The 12,716-nt window shown below is 38.2% G+C and overlaps 1 protein-coding gene across 17 annotated transcripts in view; it reads left to right on the top strand.

Moving 5' to 3' along the window:
- The window catches only part of FOXJ3 (forkhead box J3), a 127,229-nt gene that overhangs the window by 43,380 nt on the left and 71,133 nt on the right, over window positions 1-12,716 (top strand). For 16 of the 17 annotated variants that reach the window (XM_086382346.1, XM_086382314.1, XM_086382376.1 and 13 more), the window contains one exon: window positions 4,308-4,632. The exons of the other annotated variant lie outside the window; for it this stretch is intronic. In XM_086382346.1, coding sequence (XP_086238472.1) covers window positions 4,308-4,632 — 325 coding nt within the window. The remainder of the gene's footprint in view (window positions 1-4,307; window positions 4,633-12,716) is intronic. 17 annotated transcript variants of the gene reach the window in all.

Genomic DNA, 12,716 nt, shown 5'->3' with positions numbered 1-12,716 from the left:
TCTTCCTCTTAGGTCCATTTAGGAAAGCCAACAGTACCTCTACCCATTTCCCACCTTTTCAATCCTATTGAAGTCTTGAACTTTTTCTTTGTAAGCTTTGGTTACTCCTCAGGTATTAGAGAAATTACAGAGGGAAGCCAAGCAACAGGCTGAAGTAGCTAAAATGCGAATTTGTGAGCATATCATTGGCAGTATGTCATTAAGTGAGGTCAGAACCCCTTTCTTCCTCCTGTATGGTGGAGTTGTTAGATCTTGATACTCTTTACCTTTTCATTGTATGCAGAGAAAATTCCTCATGCAACTCCTTTTAAGCAATAGATACCATTATAGATTTAAGAACTTCAGACATAATTTCTTCATGCCTTGCTTTATCCTGCAAGTAACATTATCTTCTTACCTTTACTTCCGTCTCCCCATTTTTCTCTCCTCTTGTAGTAGAACTTTCTGTCTCTGTGTAGTGCTACTTGTCAGTCTGTGCTGAGTCACATTTTTTTCCAGTTCATAAAGGACTTCAGTCCTGTGGTTTTCCTTCCTCATACTGTTGAGTCCTCTTTTCTTTTACCTCTTCCTTTTAGCTTGAAAACATGTTTGATCTTGTTTGTTTGGGGAGGAGCATACCCACCTTCATTGGATAGTCACTATTCTGATCATTTAAGCACCCTTTACCCACTGTATTCATAGGCATTGCAGGAGCAGAAAAGAATCAGAAAGTTCCTTCTTCTAAGGAGCTCATGGCCTCATGAGAGAGTTAAAGATAATTTAATTCTGTGTAAGTTCTGTAATAGAAGTATTTATAATCTGTAGGGGTAAGATCTAGTTCAATTTAGGAGATGGAGAATGAGAAGAGTAGATTGACAAGACTTTCTGGAGGGGGAGGTGGAAAAGGAAGTGAGGATAGAAAGCTTATGATGTAATTGTACATGTGAAAACAGCATGGTTGAGCCAAACTGAGGTTATAATTGCTCTAGAAATTTATCAAGAAGGATTAACAAAAGGCAAATGAAAGCTAATGTAGTTGAAAATGAGGCATTTAGAATTAGTATAATAGGAGAAGAGGAACCATTGAAAGTTTTGGGGCACAGTGGCAGGAAAACATTGCTGACTTCTCTCTTGGAGTATATGCATGGACCCTGGAGGTGCTTAGCAGGGAGGAATCAGAGCCTACAAGGCCAGCTAGGAAGCTTTTGGAATGAGGTGAGGTAATGAGGGCCTGACATTTCTTAACCAGATTTCCATAACCAGATTCCTCAGAGCCTCTCCTGCTGTTTTTAAATCTGCCACCATCTGTTCTCTTATACAAGTGGACTTCTGTCATCACCATTCCATTGAGAGGTTTCTTTCTAAAGTTACTTGATGATCTGGCCAAATCTAATGGTCATTTTTTTGTCTTCTCAGTAGAGAACCACTGCAGCAACCAGCCTAAGCAGCAACAATGGAGACACTTTTTATCTCCCCACCAAGGATATGTAAAATTGAACAAACAGCAAAGAAAACAGAAACCCAGTTTTTCAGATTTTAAATTTAAGAGAGATTTTTATAGTCTACTTCAAATTAGAACTAGTAGACATAAGCACAACAACGGAATACTTTTTACTCATGATGTCTTTGACTAGGCACAAATTCTTTCCAGACTATTTAGATCTTAACTTACTTCAAGTCTTAGGTAAAGTTCTTCTGTTTCTTAAGGCTGCAGCCCATGTTGTCTTCTACTTTTTTCTGAACCATTACAGAACCCATAGCTCTTTTTCAACTCTTTCTTGTATTTGACTTTCCTAATTGGAGTATAGGTTCCTAGAGGATAAAAATTTTATCTTAATTGCTGTGTGTATAAAATTTTACTCTAGAATAATCTTGTATACATGTGTAATCACAAATTCTTATTAAATGTTATAACAGTATTAAGTACCTACTTACTGTATGTTCATGTTTTATTACTGAGATTCTCATAAAGTCAGTGGCACTGGTGGAAGGAAACAGAAGTTAAAGATGATTTTCAATAGGAAGCATCCGCAATATCTGTTATATTCCAGTTTGCAATGTACTTTTACATTATCTTTGAAAATGTATATGACTAGTTGCGTGGGGAATTTGAACAAAACAAAGCTGTTTGGTAGAGACTTAATTGAGACCAATACGATGACAGCCTGGTATAATAGCCAATGCTTGTAGAATAAAATGTGAATGATAATAGCAGCAACTATCAATACTGTTATCACCACCACCAAGAGCTAATATTTATTGCCTGTTTATTGTTTGCCAGTCACTGTACTTTATGTCAGCGAGAGGTAGATACTATTATTCTAATATTACAAGTAAGTATGGTAGAAAAACTGCTAGACTGGGCATCAGGAGCTCTGAGCTCTGGTTTTAGTTCTGCTGTTAACTATTTGTATGAATTTGTTTTTCATCTTTAGATTGAAGCGATTGTTCTCTGATCTCTAGGGTACTTTGCCTACTCTTTGACATTCTGTGATCTCTAAATTATCTTGGCTTCTTATTCCACAAGTTTCTATAACTTATTTCATTCTGGAAACAGACGTTTCTGGCTGAGATTGTAGAACAGGAGGGTGAGGTTTTTTTTTTTAGATCTCTGAAGGTGCTGTATAGAGGAATTTAAAGTTCAGGTTTCAGAGGAATGCATACTGTAGAGATGGGAAGGGAGAATGAAAAATGTAAAACTGTTAATCAGAATATAAGAAAAAGAATATCTGGTAATGCAGATAGAATCCTCATGGCTGTCTCTTGATTGCTTGATCTTGTTTACTTTATGGTTCATTAGTACCTTCCCTAGATACTCCTAGAGCAATATTATTAACTAACACTTATTGAGTGTTTCTTCCTAGTGTAAGTTACCCATTTAATTTTTAATTCTCAAAGTAGTATTTTAACCATAAGCATTATTATTGTTTCATTTCACAGATGAGATGGGGTTTAGAGATACTAACATTTTCATAGTCTCACAGATAGTAACTGGTAGATTATGTACTTGAATTCTGGTCTACTTGACTCTAGAATCTGTTCTTTATCAGTTCTACATTGCCTTCCAGAAGTTCAGATCCTAAGCACCAAGTGTAGATTGTTTTTTGCCTGTGGCCATTTGGAATGAAGGGTATATGTGGGATTTTCTTTGCCACAGTTTTTTTCTTTTTACTGAGATATTTTAAGTTTCCTATTTTGTTTTCTTTTTTCCTTTATTTTCATATCAGTTAGAAGTCTTTCATGCCTCTCTGCTTTGTTGTCAGGCTCACTTTTCCTGCTTCTTTGATCCCAGGATAGGAAAGTTTGTAGCCCTTGTTGAAAGTTAGCCATGCTAGTGTGAAGTGTCAAGCTTTGTTTTATTTTATCTTTCATTCTTAGGGCAGCTTCCTTCTCTCTCCAGAATATGTGTTAACCTGGCAGGTGTTGTTTTTTCTTTCTTTGAGTGGTAATGGTTTGAAATTTTTCGGCCTTGGAGAGAGAGAGATTACAGAATCCAGATTACTGGATGTTTTTGTAAGCCTGTCCTTGAGTTTTTAATGCTTCTTTTCCTGCTTTTCATTTATGTGACTTTATCTCTTATATCCTATACTCCCAGATCTTAGTTTTTTAAAGCTTGTTCTTTGACTTTTTTTTTTTTAAACCGCATGGTGCTGCCTATTCTCCATTTCTGTATTTCATCTGTGTCCTTGAGTTTGCATTCCTCTTTTCGGTCAACTCCCCCAGCTAGCTTGTCTCCTTGCTATTCTTGTCTACCCTGCTTTACTCTTCCTACCTCCCACCTGCTCAGCTATACCTTCTTTCCTCCATGTAAATTCCTGTGCCTATTTCTCAGTTACTTCTCTGACCTCTTGCCTACACTTTACTTTTGGTATTCTTTTGTATGGTTTCCCTAAAATTTATGTAAAAGAAATGCCAGATATGTAGTCTTAAGTTTTAAAAGGGCCTGTGGTGTTGGTGAGTAAAGAGCTGGACTGCAGACAGATTTTTTTTTTTTTCACACTGTGATCCTGTCTATCTGTTCAAAGTGACAGATAGTTGTTTTAAGAAAACTGACATAAAAATTTTTACACTTTGTATGTTTGCATTGTTCTGTCTCTTGTATAGTTTCAAACCAAATTTGTTGTTTTAGAGAGGAAGAAATTAAGAAAAAAAATTGGAAATGTAATCCCTTAAATATTTGGTTTGGTCATTAATATACTCAATCTTTTTCCTCCAGATTTAACTCAGGCTTTCCCTCACTTTGGAAGTCCTAGATTTGTGAATATTGGATATTTTGAGAAGCAGGGGTTCTTTCCTTGATATTGACTAAGGAGTCTATTTACCTTCAGGATGACATCTGAACTGGAGAGCAGCCTAACATCTATGGACTGGTTACCACAGCTCACCATGAGAGCAGCCATCCAAAAATCTGATGCTGCACAAAATGCACATGGAACCGGAATTTCCAAGAAGAACGCACTCCTTGACCCAAATACAACCCTGGACCAGGAAGAAGTCCAACAGCACAAAGATGGGAAACCTCCATACAGCTATGCCAGCCTCATTACATTTGCAATCAATAGCTCACCCAAAAAGAAAATGACTCTGAGTGAGATCTACCAGTGGATTTGTGATAACTTCCCATATTATAGAGAGGCTGGCAGTGGTTGGAAGGTAAGGATTTTATTTAAGTTTTTATTTTTATACTGTGAACAAGAACAATATTGGCTTCTACTGAAGGTAAAGCTTTGTGGAGGTTTATGTAATTAAAGGTGAAATTCTGATTACTAGTCATTTTTAGGATGTAAAAGAAATGTTTTTAGTTTGATGAATAACTATTTTTGGTGGAATATTAATTTGTTAGAACTTTATTGCAAGAGCATAGCATGAAGTGGGAGTAGAGATAAAGTAGCATTCACTGGAAAACCATACCCACAGTTCAGGTAAGTTGAGAGTCTAAGGTTCGAAAAAACCAACATAGTATTGCAACTAGTATTGTTTTCACGACCCAAGATTTTTAAAAAACCTTTATTTTGAAAGAATTCTAGATTTACAGAAGAGTTACATAAGTAGTACAAAGCATTCCTGTATATCCTTCAGCCAGTTCCTCCATGGTAACACCTTATATAACTAACCATTAACAAAACTAAGAAATAATATTTTTGACTTAGCAGTACTGTTAGCTTCTAAGTACATTACAGACTTTATTCAGATTTCACCAATTTTTCCACTTATGTCTTTTTATGTTCCAGGATTCATTTCAGGATCTAATCTAGGATCCCACATTGCATTTTGTTGTCATTGTCATGTCTCCTTAGGCTTCTTCAATCTGTAACTGTTCCTCATCTTTTTTTGCCTATAATGATCTTGACACTTTTGAAGAATACTTGACACTTTTGAAAAGTACTTGTCTGGTATTTTGTAGAATGTTCCTTGGTTTGGATATGTCTTATATTTTCTTGATTAGATTGAGGGTAGTGCATTTTGGGGAGGGATAATACAGAAGTGATGTGTCCTTTTCTGTATATCAGTCATATCGGGGTATCTTGACGTCAGTATATCTTATTACTGATAATGTTGACCTTGGTTCTTTGGTTAAGATGGTGTCTGTCAGGTTTCTCCACTACGAAGTTACTATTTATGACTTTGTAAATTGTGTTTTGGGGGAGATACTTTGGCATGCAAGTACCCTGTTTTTTCCTTAAAACTTTATTCATTTCAGCTTTCATTGGTAGATCATTACAGCAGTTTTTGTTTTTTAGCTGTGATTTTCTCTTTTCTTTTATTCCTCCCATATTAATTGGGATTCTTCTGTAAAAAAAAAACTTATCCCTACTTCCCCTTTTGTTTATTTATTCATTCATTCAATCATTATTTGTAACAGTTGGCATCCATGGATATTTATTTTTTGTATTGCTGTTATTTGTTCTTCAAATTGGTGCTGCTTTTGCCATTGGGAGCTCTTAACAAGTTGGCTCCTGTAACTGTTGATATATGGTTCAATTCTTTTGTTTACTTCTTAACTTTGTGACTCCACAAGATGTTCCAGGCTCATCTTATACCTTTCCTGTCCCAGCTCTAGAATCAGCTACCTTTTTAAGAAGTCCTACTTCCTCACCTAAGCTTTTTCAGGAACCTTCAGGGTAGTTACCTGCCTAACTTACGTTATACAATGGATAATTCAACTTTCTTTTGTATCTACACATGTTGCATTCATATTCTTATGTAGGAGTTACCAAGTTGTGTGCTTTGTGGAGGTGTGTGTATTTGTTTATGTGCATGTGGAAGAAGGGGATTTACAGAGGTGCCATCAGCTGGTAGTTACACTTGCTTCTCTTAATCTTTCCTGTCTTAACATCTTTGTCTTTTTTGTTTAAATGTATTTATTAAAGGCATTTACTAAACTACTGTGTACCAATGATGTGCTCTGTACTGTGCCAGATAACCAAGTGCCTTATGGGAAGGGATTTTTTTTTTAATCTCTTCCTCTATTCCATGCCCCAGCATAGTACTTCTGTTTGCTGCTGCTGCTGCTACTAAGTCACTTCAGTCATGTCCGACTCTGTGTGACCCCATAGACGGCAGCCCACCAGGCTCCTCCGTCCCTGGGATTCTCCAGGCAAGAACACTGGAGTGGGTTGCCATTTCCTTCTCCAATGCATGAAAGTGAAAAGTGAAAGTAAAGTCGCTCAGTCATGTCCAACCCAGAGCGACCCCATGGACTGCAGCCTTCCAGGCTCCTCCGTCCATGAGATTTTCCAGGCAGGAGTACTGGAGTGGGGTGCCATTGCCTTCTTCCATACTTCCATTTAGTAAGCCTTAATAAATGCAGTTTGAATGAAAGCCAGTATCCTGGTTCCAGCTTTCTTTCCTAGCTTTATCTTTTGTTAGTTCCCTCTCATATACTCTTTCTTCTTCTATCTAGTCCCACCTATTAGTTTTCCTAGATAAAGATATTTTGATTTCTTGCTTTTTTCTCTTACTTGTCCTTAGACTTTCTTGCCCTTTTTTCTGTTAGCTTTATTCTGTTTATTCTTTAAGCTCATATGTAACCTCTTTTCTCCATGTAGAAGTCATCTTTTGTGTTTCTATATGTTTTATTAATAACTCTATTACCAGGTGGAACCTGTGGCAAAGAACCCGCCTGCCAGTGCAAGAGATACAAGAGACGTGGGTTCGATCCCTGGGTTGGGAAGATCCCCTGGAAGAGGAAATGGCAACCCACTCCAGTATTCTTGCTTGGAAGAGAATGAATCCCATGGACAGAGGAGCCTTGCGGGCTGCAGTCCGTGGGGTCACAAAGAGCTGGACATGACTAAGAGACTTAGCACACAGCACTATTATAGAACTTAGAGTTTTTTGTTCAGAGATCTTATTTCATCTGAGTCCACCTGTGAGTGCCAGATTCGGTCTGTTGTATTTCTGGCTGCTGGCCAGACCAAGTTATGGTCTGAAACTGGTTTAGAAATAGTGATATTTTACCTGGAAGATACATGGTTTGAATGTAATGAAGGAGAAAAATGGGACTAGGTGGAGAAACGATGCTGCTTTTTAGAACTAAAGGATATGCCGAGGAGATTATCTGGTTCAGTTTGTTATATTAGGAAGCCCTTTAGTATTTCCAGGGATTGCTATTTCATAATTATTCTTTTTTAAAAAGTTTTCTTCGACCCAATTTTAGGAGCCTAGAACTTGCCATAATTACTTTTAAGTTTTATTTTTGTAAACATAGAAATGTAATATTTTGAACATTTGAAATGGAGATACATGGAAAGTGATTTATCTTCTCCTTTGCCAAGGTCTTATCTCTCTTTTCATGTTTAAAAGTTCCCATTCATGGTCTTTAGATTTGTTTAACATTGCTTGTGCAATTTTCTGTTCACTATTTCTTCTTCAGGTATGGAGGAGATGGGTTAGGGAAGGTCATGTAGAATTTGTGAAATTAGCTTGTGTTGCATGAAATGAGAGTTGAATAAAGATCCTAAAGCAGTTGTCATCCATCTTTCCAGAAACATAGAGACAGTTAAAGTTACCCAAAGGAGAAAATGTTGCTGTGCTTGCTTAAAAGATTCAAATAGAATTTTAATATTTAGGTGAAGTGAAAGTCACTTAGTTGTGTCCGACTCTGCGACCCCATGGGCTGTACAGTCCCTGGAATTGTCCAGGCCAGAATACTGGAGTGGGTAGCCTTTCCCTTCTCCAGGGGATCTTCCCAACCCAGGGATCAAACCCAGGTCTCCCGCATTGCAGGCGGATTCTTTACCAGCTGAGCCACAAGGGAAGCCCCCAATTTAGGTGAACTCCCTTTCATTTTGTGCCAAGGCATTGAAGGGAGATTACATATTAAAAACAATCCTTTGAATAATCCATGACAGTTCAAAAAACTATATAAGTTTCTATAATTGAATGATTTTATAATCTGAACTAGAAGAAAAGGAATTTAGATTTTCGTGCTATCCACCTTACTGAAGAAAGCTAACCTGTTACTGGAATTTAAGGTAGTAAAAGAAAAATATGAAAGAGTGGTATTGGTATGTGGGGTATATTCTACTTTTCTGAGTGAAGGAAAAAGAAATAAGAGTATATTATGTATTTGCTTATTGTAAAAAGAAATTTAGGAGTAATAAACTAGAAATACAGTAAATATAGTTATCTATAGGTGTGTATAGAACTGAGGTAGAAGAGAGAGAGAACGGAATGAGATTGTGAGTGTACCTTTTTATATAGTTTTGAGTTTTAAAACATCTTAAGTGTTTCACACATTCAAAAACTATATGTAAGGAAATAAAAAAAGGTTTAAAAAAAATCTTAAAACTGAATAAAAGTAGTAATAGTTGTAACTCAGCTAGTAAATAATCTGCCTGCAATGCAGCAGACTGTGGTTCTATATCTGGGTCGGGAAGATACCCTGGTGAAAAGATAGGTTACTGACTCCAGTATTCTTGGGTTTCCCTGGTGGCTCAGACCATAAAGAATCTGCTTGCAGTTTGGGAGACCTGGGTTCGATCTCTGGGTTGGGAAGATCCCCTGAAGGAGAGCTTGGCAATGCATTCTAGTATTTTTGCCTAAAGATCCCCATGGACAGAGGAGCCTGGCAGGCTACAGTCCATGGGATTGCAAAGAGTCAGACACGACTGAGTGACTAAGCACACAGCACATACACACAGTTGTTGTTCAGTCAGTCTTCTGGATTCTCTCTAGACTGAGATGTTTGCTTATTTTCTTAAAATCCATTGTTCCTAGACTTTTGTGGTCATCTCTTCTTGATCCTTGACCTTGATTATTGTGTTCTGGTTTTTGTTGTTGTTGTTTAGTTGCTCACTTGTGTTCAACTCTGCAATCCCATGGACTGCAGCACGCCAGGCTTCCCTGTCCTTCCCTATCTCCTAAAGTTTGCTCAGACTCATCTGTTGAGTTGATGATGCTGTCCAACCATCTCATCCTTTCTCACTTCCTTCTCCTCCTGCCCTCAGTGTTTTCCAGCATCAGGGTCTTTTCTGATGAGTCAGCTCTTTGCATCAGATGGCCAAAATACTGGAACTTCTGCTTCAGTATCAGTCCTTCCAATGAATATTCAGGGTCAGTGTCCTTTAGGATTGAGTGGTTTGATCTCCTTGCAGTTCAAGGGACTCTCAAGAGTCTCCTCCAATTCTCCTTTTAATCCACAGTTCAAAAGCATCAATTCTTCAGTGCCCAGCTTTCTTTACAGTCCAACTTTCATATCCATACATGACTACTGGAAAAACCATAACTCTGACTAGATGGACCCATTTGTCAGCAAAGTAATGTCTCTGCTTTTTAATATGCTGTCTAGGTTGGTCATAGCTTTTCTTCCAAGGAGTAAGCGTCTTTTAATTTCATAGCTGCAGTCACCATCTGCAGTGATTTGGGAGCCCAAGAAAATAAAGTCTGGCACTGTTTCTATTGTTTCCCCATCTATTTGCCATAAAATGATGGAACCGGATTCCATGATCTTAGTTTTTTGCATGTTGACTTTTAAGCCAGCTTTTTCACTCTCCTCTTTCACTTTTATCAAGAGACTCTTTAATTCCTCTTTGCTTTCTGCCTTAAGGGGGTGTCATCTGCCTAACTGAGGTTATTGATATTTCTCCCGGCAATCTTGATTCCAGCTTGTGCTTCATCCAGCCTGGCATTTCTCATACAGTACCCTGCATATAAGTCAGATAAGTAGGGTGACAATAGACACCTTTCTCGTTTGTGACAGGATGACAATATACATACTCCTTTTCCAACTTGGAACCAGTCAATTGGAAGTGATCAAACAGGAAATGGCAAGATGTGAACATCGACGTTTTAGGAATCAGCGAACTAAAATGGACAGGAATGGGCAAATTTAATTCAGGTGACCATTGTATCTACTATTGTGGGCAAGAATCCCTTAGAAGAAATGGAGTAGCCCTCATAGTCAACAAAAGAGTCTGAAATGCAGTACTTGGGTGCAATCTCAAAAATGACAGAATGATCTCTGTTCGTTTCCAAGGCAAACCATTCAGTATCATGGTAATCCAAGTCTATGCCCAACCACTAATGCTGAAGAACCTGAAGTTGAACGGTTCTGAAGACCTAGAGGACCTTCTAGAACTAACACCCCCAAAAGATGTCCTTTTCATTATAGGGGACTGGAATGCAAAAGTAGGAAGTCAAGAAACACCTGGAGTAACAGGCAAGTTTGCCCTTGGAGCACAAAGTGAAGCAGGGCAAAGGCTAATAGAGTTTTGCCAAGAGAACGCACTGGTCATAACAGACACCCTCTTGCAACAACACAAGAGAAGACTCTACACATGAACATCACCAGATGGTCAATACCGAAATCAGATTGATTATAATCTTTGCAGCTGAAGATGGAGAAGCTATATACAGTCAACAGAAACAAGATTGGGAGCTGACTGTGGCTCAGATCATGAACTCCTTATTGGAAAATTCAGACTTAAATGAAGAAAGTAGAGAAAACCACTAGCCCATTCACTTAGAACCTAAATTAAATCTCTTACGATTATACAGTGGAAGTGACAAACAGATTCAAGGGATTAGATCTGATGGACAGAGTGTCTGAAGAACTATGGACAGAGGTTAAAGACATTGTACAGGAGGCAGTGATCAAGACCATCCCCATGAAAAAGAAGTGCAAAAAGGCAAAATGGTTGTCTGAGGATGTCTTAAAAATAGTTGAGAAAAGAAGAGAAGATAAAGGCAAAGGAGAAAAGGAAAGATATAAGCATCTGAATGCAGAATTCCAAAGAATAGCAAGGAGAGATAAGAAAGCCTTCCTCAGTAATCAGTGTGCGTCGTGGGATAGAACAAATGACTACAGATATTCGTATTTTGGGAGTCCCAGCTCTCACTGTGGGAGAAGAGAAATATATGTGGGAACATGGTGATTGATGGAATTAGAGATGCCAGATTAAACTCAAGTTGAAAATAAAAATCAGTAAGAGTGCTTTTAAAATTCAGATTTCTGGGTCACAAGTCCAGAGATTTTAAATTAGTCATCTTAGAGCCTAGTAATCTGCATTAATATTCATCTCAACTGATTCTAGGGTAAGTAGGCTGTACTTTTGAGAAGCTGCCTTTGAAGATGTGGTTTCCAAGGCCAAGCAGTTTGCCTTTAACAGTTATTTTAGTTCAGTTCAGTCGCTCAGTTGTGTCCGACTCTTTGCAGCTTCATGGACTGCAGCATGCCAGGCTTCCCTGTCCGTTACCAACTCCTGGAGGATGATGCCATCCAACCATCTCATCTTCTGTCATCCCCTTCTCCTTCTCCCTTCAGTCTTTCTGAGCATCAGGGTCTTTTCCAATGAGTCGGCTCTTCACATCAGGTGGCCAAAGTATCGGAGCTTCAGTTTCAGCATCAGTCCTTCCAGTGAATATTCTGGTTTGATTTTCTTTAGGGTTGACTGGTTTGATCTGCTTGCTGTCCAAAGAACTCTAAAGAGTCTTCTCCAGCACTCCAGTTCAAAAGCATCAGTTCTTAAGTGCTCAGGTTTCTGTGGTCTAACTCTCACATCCATACATGACTACTGGAAAAAAAAATCCATCAGTTATTTAACCTGGGCCATTTTTCTCCACCTTTAACTTGGCCATCCTGATTATGTCTGCCTCTACTCTTTGAGCTTTTTTCCTTAGGGTTGTTAGATGTAGTGTGTCTCCAAGTTGTGAGGTCTGAAGTAATCTCTTTTCTCTGTTGTGTACTGTAAATACATGTCATGGCTCTCATAGCTCTCTGGGTGTTTTTATTTTCTGAATATGCTCTTGGTATTTTTCCAGAAGATTCATGATTACCATATGAAAAGCATTATATTCCATTTTCTGAATTGGTAGAAAAGATCCTTACTTAGGAGGAAGAGCATTAAACAATCATTGCGTAATGTGAAATGTACATTTTGCCTGACCTAATCATCTATGAAAGTCAGAAAAGATTTCCTTAAGGAACTAACATTTAAACTAAGAATGAATTGGAGATTGAGTAGACTCAGGTGAAGGGAGTGAAGGAAGGCTGGAGGCCGTAACTTTTGCAGGAGACGGAAAGCCTACAGGTGAGAGAGAACATTGGAGAGGATGAGGGTAGAGTACAGACAGTATAGACTTACAGATAGCAGGTTAGGGTGAGGTCATGAAGACGCTTCTGGAGGCTTTAGGATTTTAGATTTTATCCTAAGTGCAATGAGAATTTACTGAAAGATTTTAATTGAAGCGGTAAAGTCAGATTTGCCTTGTGAGGAGGTAACTGCCTGCTGGGT

This window comes from Bos grunniens, chromosome 3 (genome assembly GCF_055505025.1).
Source record: "Bos grunniens cultivar Pamir isolate PY7600 chromosome 3, Bosgru_T2T1.0, whole genome shotgun sequence".
NCBI lineage: Eukaryota > Metazoa > Chordata > Mammalia > Artiodactyla > Bovidae > Bos > Bos grunniens.
Note: the sequence above shows the minus strand (reverse complement) of the source record. Positions and strands in the feature narration are given on the sequence as shown.